Source organism: Limulus polyphemus, unplaced genomic scaffold (genome assembly GCF_000517525.1).
Source record: "Limulus polyphemus unplaced genomic scaffold, Limulus_polyphemus-2.1.2 Scaffold333, whole genome shotgun sequence".
NCBI lineage: Eukaryota > Metazoa > Arthropoda > Merostomata > Xiphosura > Limulidae > Limulus > Limulus polyphemus.
In genome coordinates this window covers 447298-465157 of record NW_013665943.1, presented here as the reverse complement: position 1 = coordinate 465157, position 17860 = coordinate 447298, and the positions used below count along the sequence as shown (strand labels likewise).

Below are 17860 nucleotides of genomic sequence, written 5' to 3'. Positions count from 1 at the left end.
ATGACCTTGTTACTCCCAACACATGGTTTAAACACCTAACAGAAGGCTATATACTTGGAAAGGTACCAGCAATAATGTTTATAATCAGATTTACTTCATAATGACAAAAAATATATTTTGAAATTGTGCCTACACAGTAGGGTGTTCCATATATTTGAAGTTATGTTTACAATATATAATTTTGTTCCAATATATAAATAAGTTATTCACACCAAATTATATTCATATTGAATAACATTTAGGGATTGCTCTAGGTAGTTGAAAGTTAACATTTTTTCTTACACTGAGAATATGTTTCTGATATGCACTTATCTTCTCTCAAACAAGGTTATTTCCAGCTTCTATTTGCCCTCTAAGCATTGCTAAAGATTTCTGTGCTCATCACACCAGTCTGAATCCCCAATCAAAATTCATGCTATTTTTGAACATGTGATTACTCTCCATTAATATAATATTGCACCACCTATATTGGTGCAGCTAACTCCCTCAGCTATTCCTACTTAATCATCACTCTCAGGAATTGGGAGGCTCTAAAAGAAGAACACCAGCCATGGGGAGGAAGGGTGGGAAGTGTGTGACAAGAGGTAGATACCCATCAGAAATGGATTTTCAGTGTATGAAAAATATGGTCTTACCTTGGCTCACACAAAGCTAGAATCCCACATTGTAAAGGTGGATGGGCCACTTTAGGTGCACCATATAGAAACTAAGTGGAAAGTAACCACCCAGAATGAATGGGTGTGCATCGAGATGAAAATGAAGCATAATGTGGGGTACTGCACTACTTATGGAACAGGTATACTCTTTGCCCTTGAAATGGGCAGAAAAAAAGGATGTGCACAAATGCACTTTGTTATCAGAGTTGCAAACTATAGTAAAATATAAATAGAATTAGTTATGTAGATGCACAACCTCAACCAGACAGACATAACTCATCCTAAGCATTAGGAGGTTCAGGATCAAAAAAGATAAAAATTAAAATATTGTAACATAGTGACAAGGGGATATGGACCTTTTACCTATACTCACAAACCCCAACCGTAAGTAAATAGTGTGTCTTACTTCAGACAACTGGAATTACTAGGACGAAGTAAGCTTTTGGTTAAAATTAGGCAAACTTCCAAAAGCACCATAGGAGCAAAGAAGTAAAACAAACCAAACCCAGTATTATACAATCATGGCATTGCCTCAATGCAACCATAAGAATGGGGTAATATCTGTAACTGGTATTAAAAGAAGAAATCATAAATCATTCAATTTACTCATAAATCGATCAACATATATCCTGTAATGAGGCCAGGGAACGATCACTCAGCTGTAGGAACAGTGTAAGTATGTTCTGTTGCCGGTATTACAAGCAAGACAATTCCCCTCAAACTCAAAAGCAGGAACAGAGAAAGAACCTCCTGCAACTGGAATTAATGAGAAGAGGGGCCTCTACTGCACACAACTGTAGGAATAAGGTGGTGTCATCTCAAACCTGGTAATATGAGGAAGAACCTGCATAGGATGGACCTGCTCCAATCAACAACTGTCCACCTGGGAAAAAACATCCAGGGAAAATGGAAGGAGAGGAACCAGCTTTGCTCTCTTCTCACTAAGTGTTTAATCATGAGCAACATGTTGGACCACAAGATGAGGTTCTGTCCAGCCAGAGCTGAGTAGCTTCTCTGCTGTTGGTATATATCAAGGCCACACCCAGTCTCCACACAGATCATTTCTGTCATCTGGTGGCCTCTCCTAGAAGTTGACAGGCAAATTTGCACATGAAAACTAATGCCTAACTTAACCACTCCACATATTCTTGTAGATATTCACTCTAAGAGGGAGAGTGAATGTTTGCAGGGAACAAGGTTGTTTGGAAAACAACCCATTGATCTCTACTCAGTTGAATGATATGCTATCATGACATACAGTGTTTGGTCAGAATTAATAAACTTAGCAAGCATACTCTTGAAAGTCTGTATTACATTCTCCACAAAACTATCAGACTGAGGGTGATAAGGTGAAGTGCACATCTTTGCCACACACAACACTTTATATAATTCAGAGAATAGATGACTGTTAAAGTTAGCTCTCTGATCCATATGAATTTTTCAAGTGCTGCAAACTGGGATATCCAGCACTCTATCAAGCAATGCATAAGCCTCGGTCTACCTTATGAAGTAGTCAGTCAGTGGCCACGTATATAAAAAAGTGAATTTGTTCTGTCTATGGGAGTGAACTAGCTATATTCAGGACTATTTTCTTTAGGGGAAAACCAACAATTCTCTTCTTGAGCTTATCCTGTTTAGGTCAGTTTTTTTCTCTGGCTGACACACTGTATACTTTGACATCAGCACTGAGCACCTTGATTCAAATGCAGCTAGTAGAACTGCTGACAAAAATTGGCACAAGTAAGGATAACACAATGGTGTACTACTGTCCATGTTTAACACAAAGTCTGGAGAATCTTGTGCCTTAAAGTATTGAGAACAACTAGCTGTAACACAGGCTGAGAAACACAGCTTGATGACTTATAACCACAGTACAGCACACCTCCAATACTTGTAACTGCTTGTACAGGCATAGGTTTCACACATCCATACTACATTCCTCAATCTGAGTTTTCCAAGCTTTACAGTGCTTCAAGGTAAGGAGAATCCACACTAGATTTAAATCATCCACTTGCTTTTACACAATATTAATCATTGCAATCACCCACCAGTGGAATCTCTTATTGTATGGCTTGTTAATTGTTGCAACCATCCACTAATGGAGTCTCAATGTATGGCTTGTCGTCACTATAGCAGAAATCATCTGAACTACCACATGGTGTCCAGGATCAGGACATTTAATAGAAACTACTGGTCTACTTCTTATATATATATATATATATATATATATACACTATAAGCGTAAGGTGGGATCCCCAAATATTAACAAATTTAGGTTAGTGTACTCCAAATCTGCAGATGCTGCATTTGTTTATGCTGTAAGCTATTTGGTGAAGATAAGAGGTTGTTTATGCAAGACCTATCTAACTAAAAACGTTAGCACAAAGACTGTCTCGACACAGAGCTAACCAATCACACATGGAGGATTATTACAAGTAGAAACATCTAGACATACAGATACAGAGCAAAACTACAATAGACAGAAGTTTTCAATAAAAGCTAAGTAAGAAGAAAGAATAATGGCATGCTGTGCTTCATACAATACCAGATCGTATTTCATACTCAGCCTAACAAAATTTAGCCTTCTGTGGTTCAGTATGCCACTTGTACACTTAACAATAGAAATTGTTTAAATTGCCAAAAGTGTTATCCAAATATGACCCTTTCATAGCTGATCATTAAAATGTGTCTAGCAACACATCAATGTTCATTATTTAAGGATAGCCCAAACAAATATTTGAAGCTGTTAGGTAAAATTGTAACTGGAAGAATTTAGGACAAGCTTGTTATTACAGTGTGTGTAAATGGATTGCCCTCCAGATATTTTTCACAAGGAGTGATTATCAATACTGATTCAATATGTTACAATTACTGAAAACCAAGATCAAGTGCAGGAGAGCTTTCTCAAATTTCTCTATGTTGAAAATACAAAAGAAATGTCTTTGGCTGACTTGCTGCTAAACTGTCTTACTCAACATAAAATAAAAATTGAAGACTTAAATGAGCAGTGTCACAACAACAGGGTGGACACGAGAGGAATCCATCAAGGAGTTCAAGGAAAAATATGATAGATCAGTGAATGCATCTTGGTGTCCCCATAACTAGAATCTTGCCTTGGAACATCCAGCAGAATTATTCATAGAAGAAAAACCTTCTTTGGAGTATTTCAGTATTTATAAAAAGATCTTTTCAAGGAAGTTCTTATTTAAATGAGTGGTGTAAATTTGGTTTCAAAAATGTGCAAGATACCAAAAGCAACTGTCAGAAGAGCTTACTGAGGATGCACCTTCAACTGGTCAAGAAACTTCAAGAACCGCTGAAGTCAAAAACTAATACATTCAAACAATTAGAATACAAAATGTATATCTCCATAAAACACAGTTGATAAGTATGTGCCTGGCCAGGGACTTGCTACCAATATTAAAGAACAATATACCACGAATATCAGGGTTATTTTAATAAATAAGAGAATTAGGAAAAAGAACCAGAAGAAGAAAAACCTAATTCCAAAATAACAATATTCCAAATTTGCACAACTACAAAATCATTAACAACATCTAGTAATAACCAGCAATAATACCTGTCAGCTATCTCTCATGAACTAGCTTATCAAAGCTCATGACAGGGTTTTTATTCAGTAGTTAGATAATGAGGTATTTCATGTTACTATAAATTCACATACTCTTTTACAACATTAATAATATCTGTACATCACCACTTGGGGAAACTAGTGTTAGTATCATAATTTCTACAAATTTAAAATCAATGTGATCAGCTAGAAGGTGAGTTAGCATTTAAATGTAACTAAAAATTCACAGCTTAACTAAAGAGTAGAAGAAATAATAAAGGAACAGTAAACAAAACCATAATGAAATAAAAATAGAATTCGCTACCTCGCAACTTTTAATTAGCTTTAGGTTTTCTGTTACAAATTTGGTTTCAAAATTGTCAGGGTGGGACAATTTGTTATATCTGGAGTATGCATGAGGGTATTTTATCAAAAAAGGTATTCTAGTCTTGAAAAACCACTGAGAACATGTCACCTACATTCCTTCAATGAAAATTATGCTTATACCTAAAAGTATCTGGGATTTAAAGTGATGAAAAGCTCAACTAACAAGTGATGAGCTGGCCTAGTTTCCTAAGAATATTAATGGTTCAGACATAGCCATATAATAAGTCTTTCATAACTTTTGTCCGTAATAATTGGTACAGAAAGATCTGAGCAGAGGATTCTCTAATATCCAAATTGGACTGTGAGTACTGCTCACAATTTTAATTACAGTTGCAAATGCTAAGTGACCCTTCAGTAAACTATTTTTGATAAAAAATTTCCCATGCTCAACAATCTCACAGGCTGTACTGTCAACCAAAAACATACTTGTAAGACAAGTAAATTTTTCTGACCTGATCAAACCATTTGCTTGAATAAAGGTCTTTCAAGTAGACCTTTAAAACTGGTGAGATATAGTTTTTATTATTCTACAACATTTATAAACAACATGTTCATTTGTTTTATGAATTTCAGTTCAAATATATAAAATGAAAGATACAAATGCTCAATTGGTATGGATATACCAAATAACTGAAACTTGGCATATTTTTTGTTAATACCTTAATTACAAAACTCAGTCCATAATTTGGGAAGATTAATTTGTTTACATAGTAGCACAATGTTGTTTTCACATATAATTTGTACTCAGTGCATATGATCTCCATAAGGTGTGTGTGTGCTACGAGATATACTGATTATTATTATTATTATTTAAATTAACAATATAATTTAAAAAACAAAACTTAAATATAGCAGCTAATGGATTTTATCAGTTACTTTACTTTGCACGTTTTTTATGTCTTATATTTATTTGATCAACAATTATATATATATCATATAATTCTGGTGAACAGAAGTTAAGACTGATAGACAGTTTATTCCAACTACAGTGTCAGTCCTACTTTTGCAGTCACATTGAAAAACCAAGGGCACATTTTATATCCCACGTTATAGCCTGAACTCTGGTGATCCTCTTAATTTATTCAGCATCTTTAATGTAGTTTTTTGCTTTGTTTGGGCTTGTTTTGTTAATTAAAATGTTTTTCATCACAGGTTTGGACTTGTTGATGTTGACACAGCCTTTCTTTTTGATGATAATCTTTGCTTGACTGTTCAGTAGTAATTTTCTGTACATATATATATATACAAAAGAATATGCTTATTTTAGGGGGGAGTCTACTTTACACTTTTAAAACAGGTTTCAGTAAGTTCTAGCACTGGCCCTGGTTTTATTATAACTTATTCAAAATCATACCCAATACTAGATTAATTCATTAAAAATAAGTGCAATAAATACAAGAAGTAACTATGTCCCAATAGGTTAGAAAAAATTATTTATAATATATAATGACTTCATTTACTTACAGTAAAAAATTATAAAAAGCAACCTAAGGTTTCAAGTCTCCCATGTTTTCTCTATGTAGATCTCACCTTCCAAAATATTCTCCACAAATATGAACTACTCCATCATGTAGTTCTCCCATTGCTTCTACAACATTATTCTTTACTTCAAGGGAACATGCCATTTCAAACTCTGACAAAAAGTTCTGGGCAACAGCAACCAAGGCATCCTTAGGCCATCGACTAAACCAATCCATTGTACAACCCGAGATTAAACCAGGGAATTTTAGAGCTCTATTCCTGAACTTATCACCAACCTTAAAAAAAATATATATATATATATATATAGACATACTCACACATAACACAAGCGTAATGCATAGTAGCTTTTACACCATTTCAGTTAGTGGAAAATATGAATATGATGTTTATTTACTACACCAGGGTTTCCCATACTGGGTCTGTAAACTCATAGGGGTCTTAGCAAATACAAATAATGTTAAGGTACTCAGTAACTATAGGTTTATTGGGTGGAGCGTCTCAGTTAGGATGCAAATTGTTCAGTGGGCCTTGTGCTGAGAAAATATGGGGACCCTTTTAGTAAATCATAATAATATTTTTACTTAAAACTATGTAAAATGAAAATGAAATTTCAAGTACTCAATGAAGCAAGTTAATCTAGTTCTAATAAATTACTTTAAAAAAATGTTAAAATTAAGTGAGATAAGAAAAGTCAATACATATTTGTAAGTGTAGCATACTTAAAAGTTTTCATTTCAATGTTTTTTTCAAGAAAACATATATACCAAGTTAGGCAATAATATTATTGAATCATACATGTAGATTTTGATAATATGAAACTAGCTCTTTATTAGTATCTGTTAATCTTGCAACTCTAATGATAGTTTAATTTAGCAGGTTATTCATAAAATGTTAAACCTTTTATTGTACAACTAGAAAGAAATGTCATCAGAATCTTATATGCTTGTTCTTTGTTTTAAAAGAAATGGAAATCAACAGGCAAAATGCATCTTCTAAATTTTAAAAGATGTGTCAAAGAACAAAAAACCTGATCAAGATATATGCAACACATACTGGTGAGAAACAAAGCACTACATGAAGATTGTTACGAGCTCTAGAAAGGAAATAGTCATAAAGATTTTCTTGAGTTGGTGCCCATTTTGGAAGTTCTTTTTTCATAGGTTGAACAAGATTTTGGCATATTTCCTCTAACTCATCTCTAGCAAAAAGATTAGCAACCTGGATAATGAAAAAGGCAATGAAATATGTATAGTTTAAATACTAAAATGTGCATAATAAAAACTGAAAATATTATTTGTAGCATGAACTTCAATCATGATAAAATTAATCACAACACTGAACTCATTTAAAGCTCATAAACTACAGTTACAAAATATTAACCACACAATATTTAACAAAACCTTGTTTTTCTACTGAGCTTAATAAAGATGCTTTGTGTTGATAGTATGTTAGAATATTATTAATAATTAGAATGTACACCTGGTAAAAAAAGCAGCCTTTTGTGTACCTCATCAGTCCTTCCAGAAGCTTCATTCATGGTATCAATGTTTTTAATCTTGTTAGACATGTACAATATATACCAGTTTAATGGTAACAATTACTGTAAATTTGTAAATATTTTAATAACATACATGTTGATATTAGCACAAGCATAGAAAATTGATAGTACTGATTAACCAATTCATAAATATACCAACATCTATTAATGTTTGTTGAAATGGAAAAATACATTTTGATTTATATGATTATTCTGATCAACTATAATTTCAAATTAATTAAGTATCCAATACTAAAGCAGGTTGTCAAGCCATTTTGGACCCCAAAAATACAGGAAATTCCAAGAAGAAAATATAGGACAAATATAGGTTATTTCAATGGTTATTACTCAATTCATCATAAAGTCTATGTATCTGTGGTTCATCTAACTGGGATGACATTAAAAATTCTTCAAAAATGTGAACTGTGCTACCAGTGAAATGAAGTTGCACTAATGTTATTTGTCTACTAACAGATAATCCTATGAGCACTACTGTCCTTTTGAAAGTTGCACTTTTTGGTGCTTTAGCTTCTTTTTCCTTTCTGAAGGATTTCAATGTATTGAATGATTCCAGTCCACTGGCTAATAATATGCCTCGTACTTGTATGTTATCGGAACATTTGAACTTCTAAACCCAAATTCAGTTGTAAATTTCTATAATCTTCTTTCTAGCAGCTGAATACCTAAACAAACTATACAAATCAATGGTAAGCTACTCTAATTCATAACCATATTCTATAAGGTCTTTGGAAATTCCACTGTACATGACATAAATGTTGCAGATGCCAAATAAACAAAGCCAGGATGAACTGATGCCAATGCCTTTATCATTGACTGAAGCTCCCTCTATATAGTTTTTACATTTAGTCCATCATTTCCTAGTGTTACAAGTTTCCCTAAAGGCACGTCATCCTATCTATCTCAGTCAATCATTTATCCTGAAACTTACTTTTTAATTTAGGTATTTCCTTCTGTTTTTACATCAGACAATAATTAGAATGTAAAAGATATATATCAGCTATGCTGAAAAATCTTTATAACTGTTTTGAAGACTAGGAGGCTAACCAGGTTTATTAGAATCAGTGAAAAGTAAAAATACCACTAGGAAATAATTTTTTTAACTTTCAAAATCTTTTGTTTTTATAATGAAAATATCTTTATTTAGTAAAGTTAACTCAACCAGTCGTCATTAATCATTTTGACAGGCTCTCATTAAAATATGACTGAATTATATCAAGAAAAAATAAATTCACCTCAAAAGTTAACATTTTTCTTATACTGAAAAATGCATTTCTGATAGGTATTTATCCCCTTCTTTCTGTCGTCTAAGCATTGCTAAAAAGTTTTCATTCTCAGACCACCAATCTATATGCCCTATCAACTTCATACCATTTATAAATATGTAAATATCATGGGACTACTCTCCACCAATTGTATTGTACAACCTATATGGGTGCAGCTAGCTCCCTCTGCTACTCCTGCTCTATCCTCACTTTCAAAAATTGGTAGGCTCTAAAAGAAGAACACCGACAGTGGGGAGGAAGGATGGAAAGTGTGTGAGAAAAGGTAAATACCCATCAGAAATTGATTTTCAGTGTAAGAAAACTTTTGATAATACAGTCTAACCTCGGTTTAAACAAAGCTAAATTACCACATTGCAAAAATGGAAGGGCCAGTGTAGGTGCACAACATTGAAACCAAATGAAAAGCAACTGTCCAGAATGAATGGATGTGCTACATGATGAAAAGGAAGCATACTTGTAGGTTACCACACTACTTTTGGAAATGAATCTGATACAGGCAGAAAAATAGTATATGCACAAGTGCAATGTGTTCTGAGAGGTACAATCCATAGTAAAATACAAACCAAATTAGCTATATATATACACACTACCTCAACCGGAGAGGCAAGGTGCCATAACTCGTCCTTGGTACTAGGAGATTGAGGATCAAAAAACATAAAAACAAATATATTGTAACATAAAAATAGTGGCTAGGGCATGTGGACCATTTTACATATACTCATCATCCCCAACCATAAGTAAACAGTGTCATACATCGAACAACCAAAATTAAGAAGAAGTTAGCTTTCAGCTGAAATCTGATAAACTAACAAAACCACCATATGAGCAAGAAGTACAACAAACTATGCAGGGAAGAAACATCCTGCATCCATAATTATGAGGAGAACATGGAACATTCACTCAACCATAGGAACAGTGTAAGTACATTCTGTTGCCAGTATTGCGAGGCAGACAATATCCCCCAAACTCAAAAGCAGGAGCAGAGAAAGAACCTCCTGCAACTGGAATTAATGAGAAGAGGGACCTCTACTGCACACAACTGCAGGAATAAGGTGGTGTCACCTCAAACCTGGTAATATGAGGAGGATCCTGCATAGGCTGGACCCCTCCAACTAACAACTGTCCACCTGGGAAAAACATCCATGAAAAATGGAAGGAGAGAAACCAGCTTTGCCCTCTTCTCACTAAGTGTATAATCATGAGTATGTATGGTAAATTAAATGTTTAAACTTACTTAGGAGGAAGCCTCCATGGTCCACCACCCAAGAAACTGGGAGCTAGGAAGTAATGAGGACTCTCATGTTCCATTGGAAGAAAAAAAGGAGGGAAGGAAATGCAGTTGAGAGTCCTGAGGAATGTCATGCCAGAGAAAATGCAATGGGTGTTCACAATTTCCTATGCAGAAAAGCAAACCAACCCCAATTTATTCAATCAAAAGGTTGGCAGAGGTGGGCAGAAATCCCATTCTGCTTTACTCAGGAAGTCCATGAGTGATGGTCTACCATTGAGTGAAACTTATAAATATTTACAAACATATATATATATCACTTAGTATGCCACCAGTGGTCTTGCAGAACACCCCATTTCTACAATGAGCATTATAATGCAACAGTAAGTAGTGTGGGTTTGAGGCAAAGCATATCTGACCAGGTAACACCTGGCACAGAGTTGGATCCCATTATCAGTGGTAAAAATGAGGGATGCTGAAAATAAAAATAAAATAATGAGCAATGAAAATATTGCAAAAGAAAATGGCAATAGAGTTACAGGACGGCATTATGGCATTTCTGAAAGACTGGAGAAAACAAGAAGACACACTTTGTCTAACCAAAAAAATCTACGAAAACCAACAGAAGACACAAAGCCAGGTGGCCAGCCCTGGAGGGGAAAGTAGAAACATGAATTATGGAACAACATTCAGCAAAACCATGGAGTAAGCACCATTCAGATAAAGTTAAAGGCCATTGCCATAGGAAAGGAATTAGAGATCGTGGACTTCAATGGAGGACTACCCTGGTGTCTTCATTTTATGAAAAGGAAGGACCTGAAAATATGTACTAGAATAACAATATGCTAGTCCTTACAAGCAGATCATAAAGAAGAGCTCCCATCATTCAGAACATACTGCAAAGATAAGGTTTCAACATTAGTCCTGACCACATTATTAATATGGATGAAGTACCGTTAATATTCGACATGCCAGTGAACAGAACAGTAAAGAAGAAAGGCACATCAACTGTCAGCATTAGGACCACAGGCCATGAAACAGCCAGCTTTACTCTATTCCTTGCCGTTACTGTCATTGGAACCAAGTTACCACCTATGGTAATCTTCCAAAGGAAAACTATGCTAAAAGACATATTTCCCAAGAGTATTGTAGTCAAAGTCAATGAAAAAGGGTGGTTGGATAGCTTATTCCACCAAAATTGTGCACTATTGGTCACAGACAGTATGAAGGCCCCCCATCACTGAAGACATCAAGGATCTACTAAAGACCAAAACACAACACCTGCAATTATACCCGGTGGGCTTACCAAACATTTACAGCTGTTACACATCAGTGTTAATCATACTTTTAAAGCTGGAACGCGTACTCATTAGAAAGAATGGATGTCGACAGTGGAACATTAATTTACAAATACTGGCAGACTCAAAAGAGCTACACTAACTTATGTTACCACCTGGATAATAGAGTCATGGAAGGTTGTTAGTGTATCATGCACCTTGAATGGGTTCAGGATGGCAGAAATATTTTCTTATGTCAGTGAAGAAAAAGACTACTCTTCAGATGAAGACAATGACATACCAGTAGCCAGAACTCTACCAACAGCCATTGCAAAACTGTTCCATTCAAATTCAGAAAGTGAGTACTTTGATGGGTTTAATGACAATGTCAGTGGTAGGTCCATGTACTTTTTATAAAACTGATTCATATGAACTTTTGATTTTGGTCTTTTTGAAGTAGTGCAGTTAAGTTTCTAGTGCTGATAACATGGTAACTGTAACAGTGGATATCATTGTTTTATCTATTACCCATTTAAATATGATTGTTATTATAATAAATATTGAATTTTATTTTGTATTTTATTTCCATTATAAAAATGGTGATGACAATCACTTCACCATAAAAAAAGTCATAAATAAGTCGCACATAACATTATTTGGGAAAAAAAATAGCAACTTGCGAAAAGGAAAATACAGTAGTTCAAATTTCAGCCTGAACCACCTTGTCTAAAGAACAGTAAAGACAGGGAACCAAAAACATGGCAATATGACAAATTTGAAGAGAAAAAACATTGTGTAGATGGTAACCTTCCAAGGAAAAGTCTGAATACACCAGCCTAATGAGTTGATGAACCCAACCAGTTAGTGTGACTGTGGATATATCATGGAAAATGGAAGGGTTCCAGGGAATAAAACATCAGGAATGTGAATCCAGAAAGGAAGCAGGACATGCTACTTACCACTATAGGGAGTGAATAAAACAAAGAAGCTGATCAGGATCAGAATGGGAGTACAGGTGGGAAAAGGAATGTACAGAAATGGGTGTGAAAGCCAAACCACCTTCATGGACAGCATAGGTCTTAAGGAGGAAGTACTGTTCAGGTTATAGGATGAGATAAAAGGAATGGTAGAGGATGTGGGTAACATTAATGGTATAAATATTAGATCAACAATGTCTGCATGCAAGGAGGAGAAGGAAATAGGTCTTGGGGGAAAGATGGTACGTGGAACACATAGACAAAGGTTAAAAGGAAGAATGGGAAAGTGCATAAAGGACTAAATTGAGATCTCAGTCAAGAAAATAAAAGGAGGATTGAGGGACCACTTCGTGGGGTTAATCTTGTGGGTATGAGATAATCGATCCACAACCAAATTCATGGCACCATAAAAATGGCAAGCTAAGACCATGATGTGGTGAATGTGGGCCAAGAAAAGGTAAACCAAGGTCTGCTGAAAGCACAGATACCTGAATTTGGTACCCCCTTACTTGGTGACATAAGTGACCATAGTGGAATTATCAGTGTGTACCATAACCACCCTCCCATGCAGGAGAGGAAGGAAGAGGGACAAAGCTCAACAAACCACCATAAGTTCATGAATGTTGATAGGGAGAGAAGATTCGTCAACCAAACAGAGATCAGAAAATTTCTGAGATCTAGGAAAGCACTCTAACCCTCTAAAGATGCATCTGTGACCAGGTTTAAATCTGTATGAGATGGAGGAAGCAGAACCTCTACCATGGTCTGGTCCTTGTTGAGCTACAAGCCGGGTCGGCTCTGATTGTGGAAGGATGGGTAACATGGTGGTCCAAGGTATCCAAGAAGAAGTTCCACTGATCAAAGAGTGTCCACTGAAGTGAATGTATATGAGCTTGACCCATGGGAATGAAAGCTCGCTCCGTATTCTGAAGATGAAGAGAAGAAGGCTGAGTGCAACTGAGGTTGAATTTGAAGAAAAACCCCAACTGAACAAGGTACTGAGTGGGGGGTAAGAATAGACTTCTCTGTCTTTACCAGAAAACCCACCAGTGCTGCTACTTGTAGACAAGTGTGGTGTTTGTACTGTGAATGGGAAGAAGCAAACAGGAGCCAGACATCCATGTAATGATTAGTTTGAAGACCCATCAAGTGAAGGTGTTGGGCAAAAGTGTGTACCATCCAACAAATGTACTGAGCCAAGGTTATTCTGAACAGCAGGCCCCTGAACTGGAACACCCAACCTTCATGGACAAACCAAAGAAAATGACGTGATTCGGAAGCAATAGGATTATGAAGATAGGTGTCTGTCATGTCAAACTTGGTCATCCAGAATTCCAGGGAAATTACCCACTGAAGTGAGAGATAGGATTCCTTAGTGAAATGAGGGGAGTCAGAAATGAATTCAACTGGGACAGATTAATGACAGGTCTCTCTTGGGGACCATGAAGAGATGCGAATAAATGCCCAGTTGAATGGGGCATACCTACTTGATAGCTTCTTTGTGAAGCAAGTCATGGACATTCTCGGTAAGATGCTTCAGAGAGATGTAGGATCCAGAGGAGGTGAGAAGGAAATAAGGGAATGGAAAAGGGAAGGTGGAGACTGGAACTGAAGGAATAGACCTTCTGACAGAACCCACGAATATGTAGTGAAATGCCACCACATGGCTGACAAGTGGAGCATTCTGGCCTCCACCAGTCTAGGAACCTCCACCACATCACCTATAATGCTGGCATCATTCAGAATGGGTGCAGGAAAATGAGGGTAGCAACAGGAGCACTGGGAGAAAGGCAAGGGTCTGGGTGAGGAAAAAGGAGGCTGGGAAACAAGGACAGGAGGAAGCAGGAGGGTGAGATAAATGTGTCACCAGAGAAGACAAGGATGAATGCAATCTAGTCACACCAGGCCTAGCTTTCAAGAAATCAGGACGACCTCCAAATATAGTATTGCATAGCAAAGGGGCCTGACATAGATCTCACATGGATGAATGTGGGAGATGTACCCCTGTAAGTAAAGCATCCCTCCCCAATAAGTCCTAACAACACAGGAGCCAGGCATTTAGAGAAAAAGTAGAGGCTAATAAACAAGCCATAGTGGACCAAAGGTGGGACCTGAGCCCCTCTGAAAAAATTCAAGGGAGTGATGAAAGGCTTCAGACAATAGTGTCAAAGGGAGGAGATGGAAAGGTGAATCCTTGAGAATTAAGCCTGATTAAAATGAGCCAAAACCCCATGACTCAAACCCCAAAGGGTGAGAAGAGCATCTAATTGCTGAGAATCCAAATAAGGATCAGAAGCACAATGATATGCCAAAGCATATTGGTCAAACAAACATGGGGGATGAGACATACCAACACGTAACAGAAGTCAGTCCAAAAAGCTCTGAGCATGAACTCGTATATCGGGTGAAAGGGGGGGAATCACAAACTTCAGAATGTGGAATATCACTGAAAAAAGGTAGGGGAGGTAAGCAATAGGGAAAACATGTAAAATACTATATACCTGATTAACTAGATGTAACAAAAAGGATGGTGGGAGGTGAAATCTCCTAAATAGTGTAGATTGTGACTGACCAAAATAAGGTGTTGAAAAAAAAAAAGAGTCAACATTTTCTTTCCCATGATGGTATTCTTCCTCAGAAACATGGTTAGGTTGGAAAGAAGAATAAATCGCTGGTCCTGGGAAGTCAAAAGTGAGAATTGAGCAGGAATAGCAGAGGTGGTGCAATACTATTGGTGGAGAGTAGTCACATGATATGTACATGTTCAAAAATGTCGCTGAACTGATGGGGTATATAGACTGCTGCACTGAGCATGAAATTGTTTTAGTAATACTTAGAAGGTAGAAAGAAAATTGAGATACTTTTGCATGAGAGGAGGTAATATCATATCAGAAATTATTATTAAGTATTTATGTTTTCTGAAAGACTTATATATTATGTATTTTAAGAAGTAGTACAATGATATATTTTCAGCTTTATTAAAGCTGCAATTATGTGTATAATTGTATATGTATGACTTCTGAACTATTTTACTACCAATGTTGATATGTACTTACAAGAACATTGTATGATAATAATGTAGCTTAATTATTCATCTCAATAACTTAATTGTAACAATCAGATGTTATGATATTCTTCGAATCAAATAAAAAGAGTATTCATGTCAATATAATCATGTGAATGCTAATGTTGCTATGTATATATTGCTGAATACTATAGAAGCATTAGCATGGATACATTACATAATTTCAAATACACAAATAATATATATATATATATATATATACTTTTAATAAAGGATGTTAATTTTCTATTTATTTTACTTGCTTATTTATTTTTTATTGATGTCAGAAAAATATAGGACACCCCCTACAAATACAAGACATCCTTATATCCTGCTAAAGCTATAAACATTCCATATGTGCCAGTGTTGGTTTACATATATATAAAGTTGGAAAACAAATTATATAGAATTAAAATCAATGCAATTAAGTGTAGTTACTGGTAATACAATGAGATAAAAATTTTCCTATTGGACACTTAACTATCACTGATCAGAGTCAAGTACAAACACCTCCAAAAATATGACACAGACCTCACCAGAGCTGAGAATATTATTCAAATACTCTAGAAAGGCTTCATCCTTAATGTCATTATCTGTGAAAATAAAGGTTATTCCTTTTCCTTCTCCACCAGCCACACGGTAGAGATATTTCAAGTCATCCAAAAGATTTCCAATACCATAGGATCTGAAATGTGGAAGTACAAGAACGTTGAAAAAATTTATAATCTCATTAACATCCAATTACTCTAAAGTTATAAATTTCCTATACTGAAAATGTATTTCCGATAAGTACTTACCTTCCCTCATACAAATAGTTATTCTCGTTCAGTGCTGCCCCCTATATGCAAAACAAGCCTTGAATCATCTTCCACATCTGGAATTGACTGATTCCAATGTGTCTCACATGCAAATCATCATGCAACAACCCTCCACCAATAAGATTGCGACATACTCTTGATGCATGTGACTCCCTCTGTTCAATTCTACTTTGTGTTTTCACAGAAAATGGAAGCACTGGTTTTCATGGGGAGGAAGTGTGACAGGAGGTAAGTACCTATCATAAATACATTTTCAGTATCAGAAAATTACAACTTGTGTTAACGTACATTACCTCCTCTCACATAAATAGCTAGAATCTGACATTGAACAGCTAGAGGGACTGGTGTGAGGGAAAGAAAGAAGCATCCTTTGATAGCATCCAAAGGACACTCCCAAAGAGATTTTTGGAGTCGAAGAAAGAAAGAAGCATCCTTTGATAGCATCCAAAGGACACTCCCAAAGAGGAGATTTTTGGAGACGAAGATCATATGTGGGAGACGACACCACTTCTGTACCAGAAATAGGAAGTAGCACATCTAATAGGGAGAGAACTATGGTTGGATAAGGATCACAACTACATGATATATGAATCTCAATCCCATAATACATATATGTGGGTGAGAGTAAAAGGATGTGCCTCCAGGTGTAGAGTGGTAAGGGTGAGACAGACCATATATGGCAAGTCAATTACAATCCAAAACCCAGCCACTTGGAAATGACATCCATGTGGGGATAGGAAAGAAGATCATACCACTGGAAAGTCAACTACAATCCAAAACCCATTCCACCAGGAACTGACATCCATATGGTGGTAGGAAAGAAGATCATATCAGCAGCAAGTCAACTACAATCCAAAAACCAGCCATCTGGTGGGGGTAGGAAAGAGGACCATACTGTCTTCACTTCAAGATTATGAGACCAGAGGGAATCTTGTAACCCCAACCCATAAATGGGGCTTAGGATAACAATGTGAGAAATTGTTTGAACAATCTGGGAACCCAAAAACTGGCATCAAAAAGATGTCCGTGTAATGTAAACTATCTCACTCAAATTTAAAATGACAGGAACCACCCCAAGCACAATACCATCCTTGGAATAATAAGAACATAGAGGGATAGTGGAAGGGGAAGAACCATGGTAACCTGCAAGCACCTCTATCATGACCCACAACACATATGTAGTAACAAGAGTATAAATGAGTGAGGTCATCTATAATACATGTGAGAGGACTTATGTTGATTGGTTCAGCTCCAAATCCAAAACTTAGCCACTGGGAACCAACATCCACATGGAACAGGAAAACATATCGAACTGGAAAATCCAACTACCTAAGCTGTCAGTGTAGGATGAAGGATCTCAATAGAAGGGATGAATTGCAATTTTGATGGCTCACTCCAATATTATAAAATGGAGAATATTTCGTCATCTATACCAGCAGAACACTTCCACCCTACTCTCAACTGAATGGTTTTATAATTATAACCTATTTGTATGGAAGAAAAACAATATATACACCTGGAAAAAGTTAAGCACCCCCAAATATTTTTCAGGATTGCTTATT

General features: G+C 36.0%; 1 protein-coding gene across 1 annotated transcript in view; it reads right to left on the bottom strand.

Annotated features, from left to right (window-relative positions):
• LOC106457450 (dynein heavy chain 8, axonemal-like) overlaps nt 1-17860 on the bottom strand; it is a 459787-nt gene that overhangs the window by 132871 nt on the left and 309056 nt on the right. The window contains exons 54-57 of the mRNA XM_022383398.1: nt 16278-16318; nt 16012-16165; nt 7147-7311; nt 6142-6368 (exon numbers count right to left, since the gene is read on the bottom strand). Coding sequence (XP_022239106.1) covers nt 6142-6368; nt 7147-7311; nt 16012-16165; nt 16278-16318 — 587 coding nt within the window. The remainder of the gene's footprint in view (nt 1-6141; nt 6369-7146; nt 7312-16011; nt 16166-16277; nt 16319-17860) is intronic.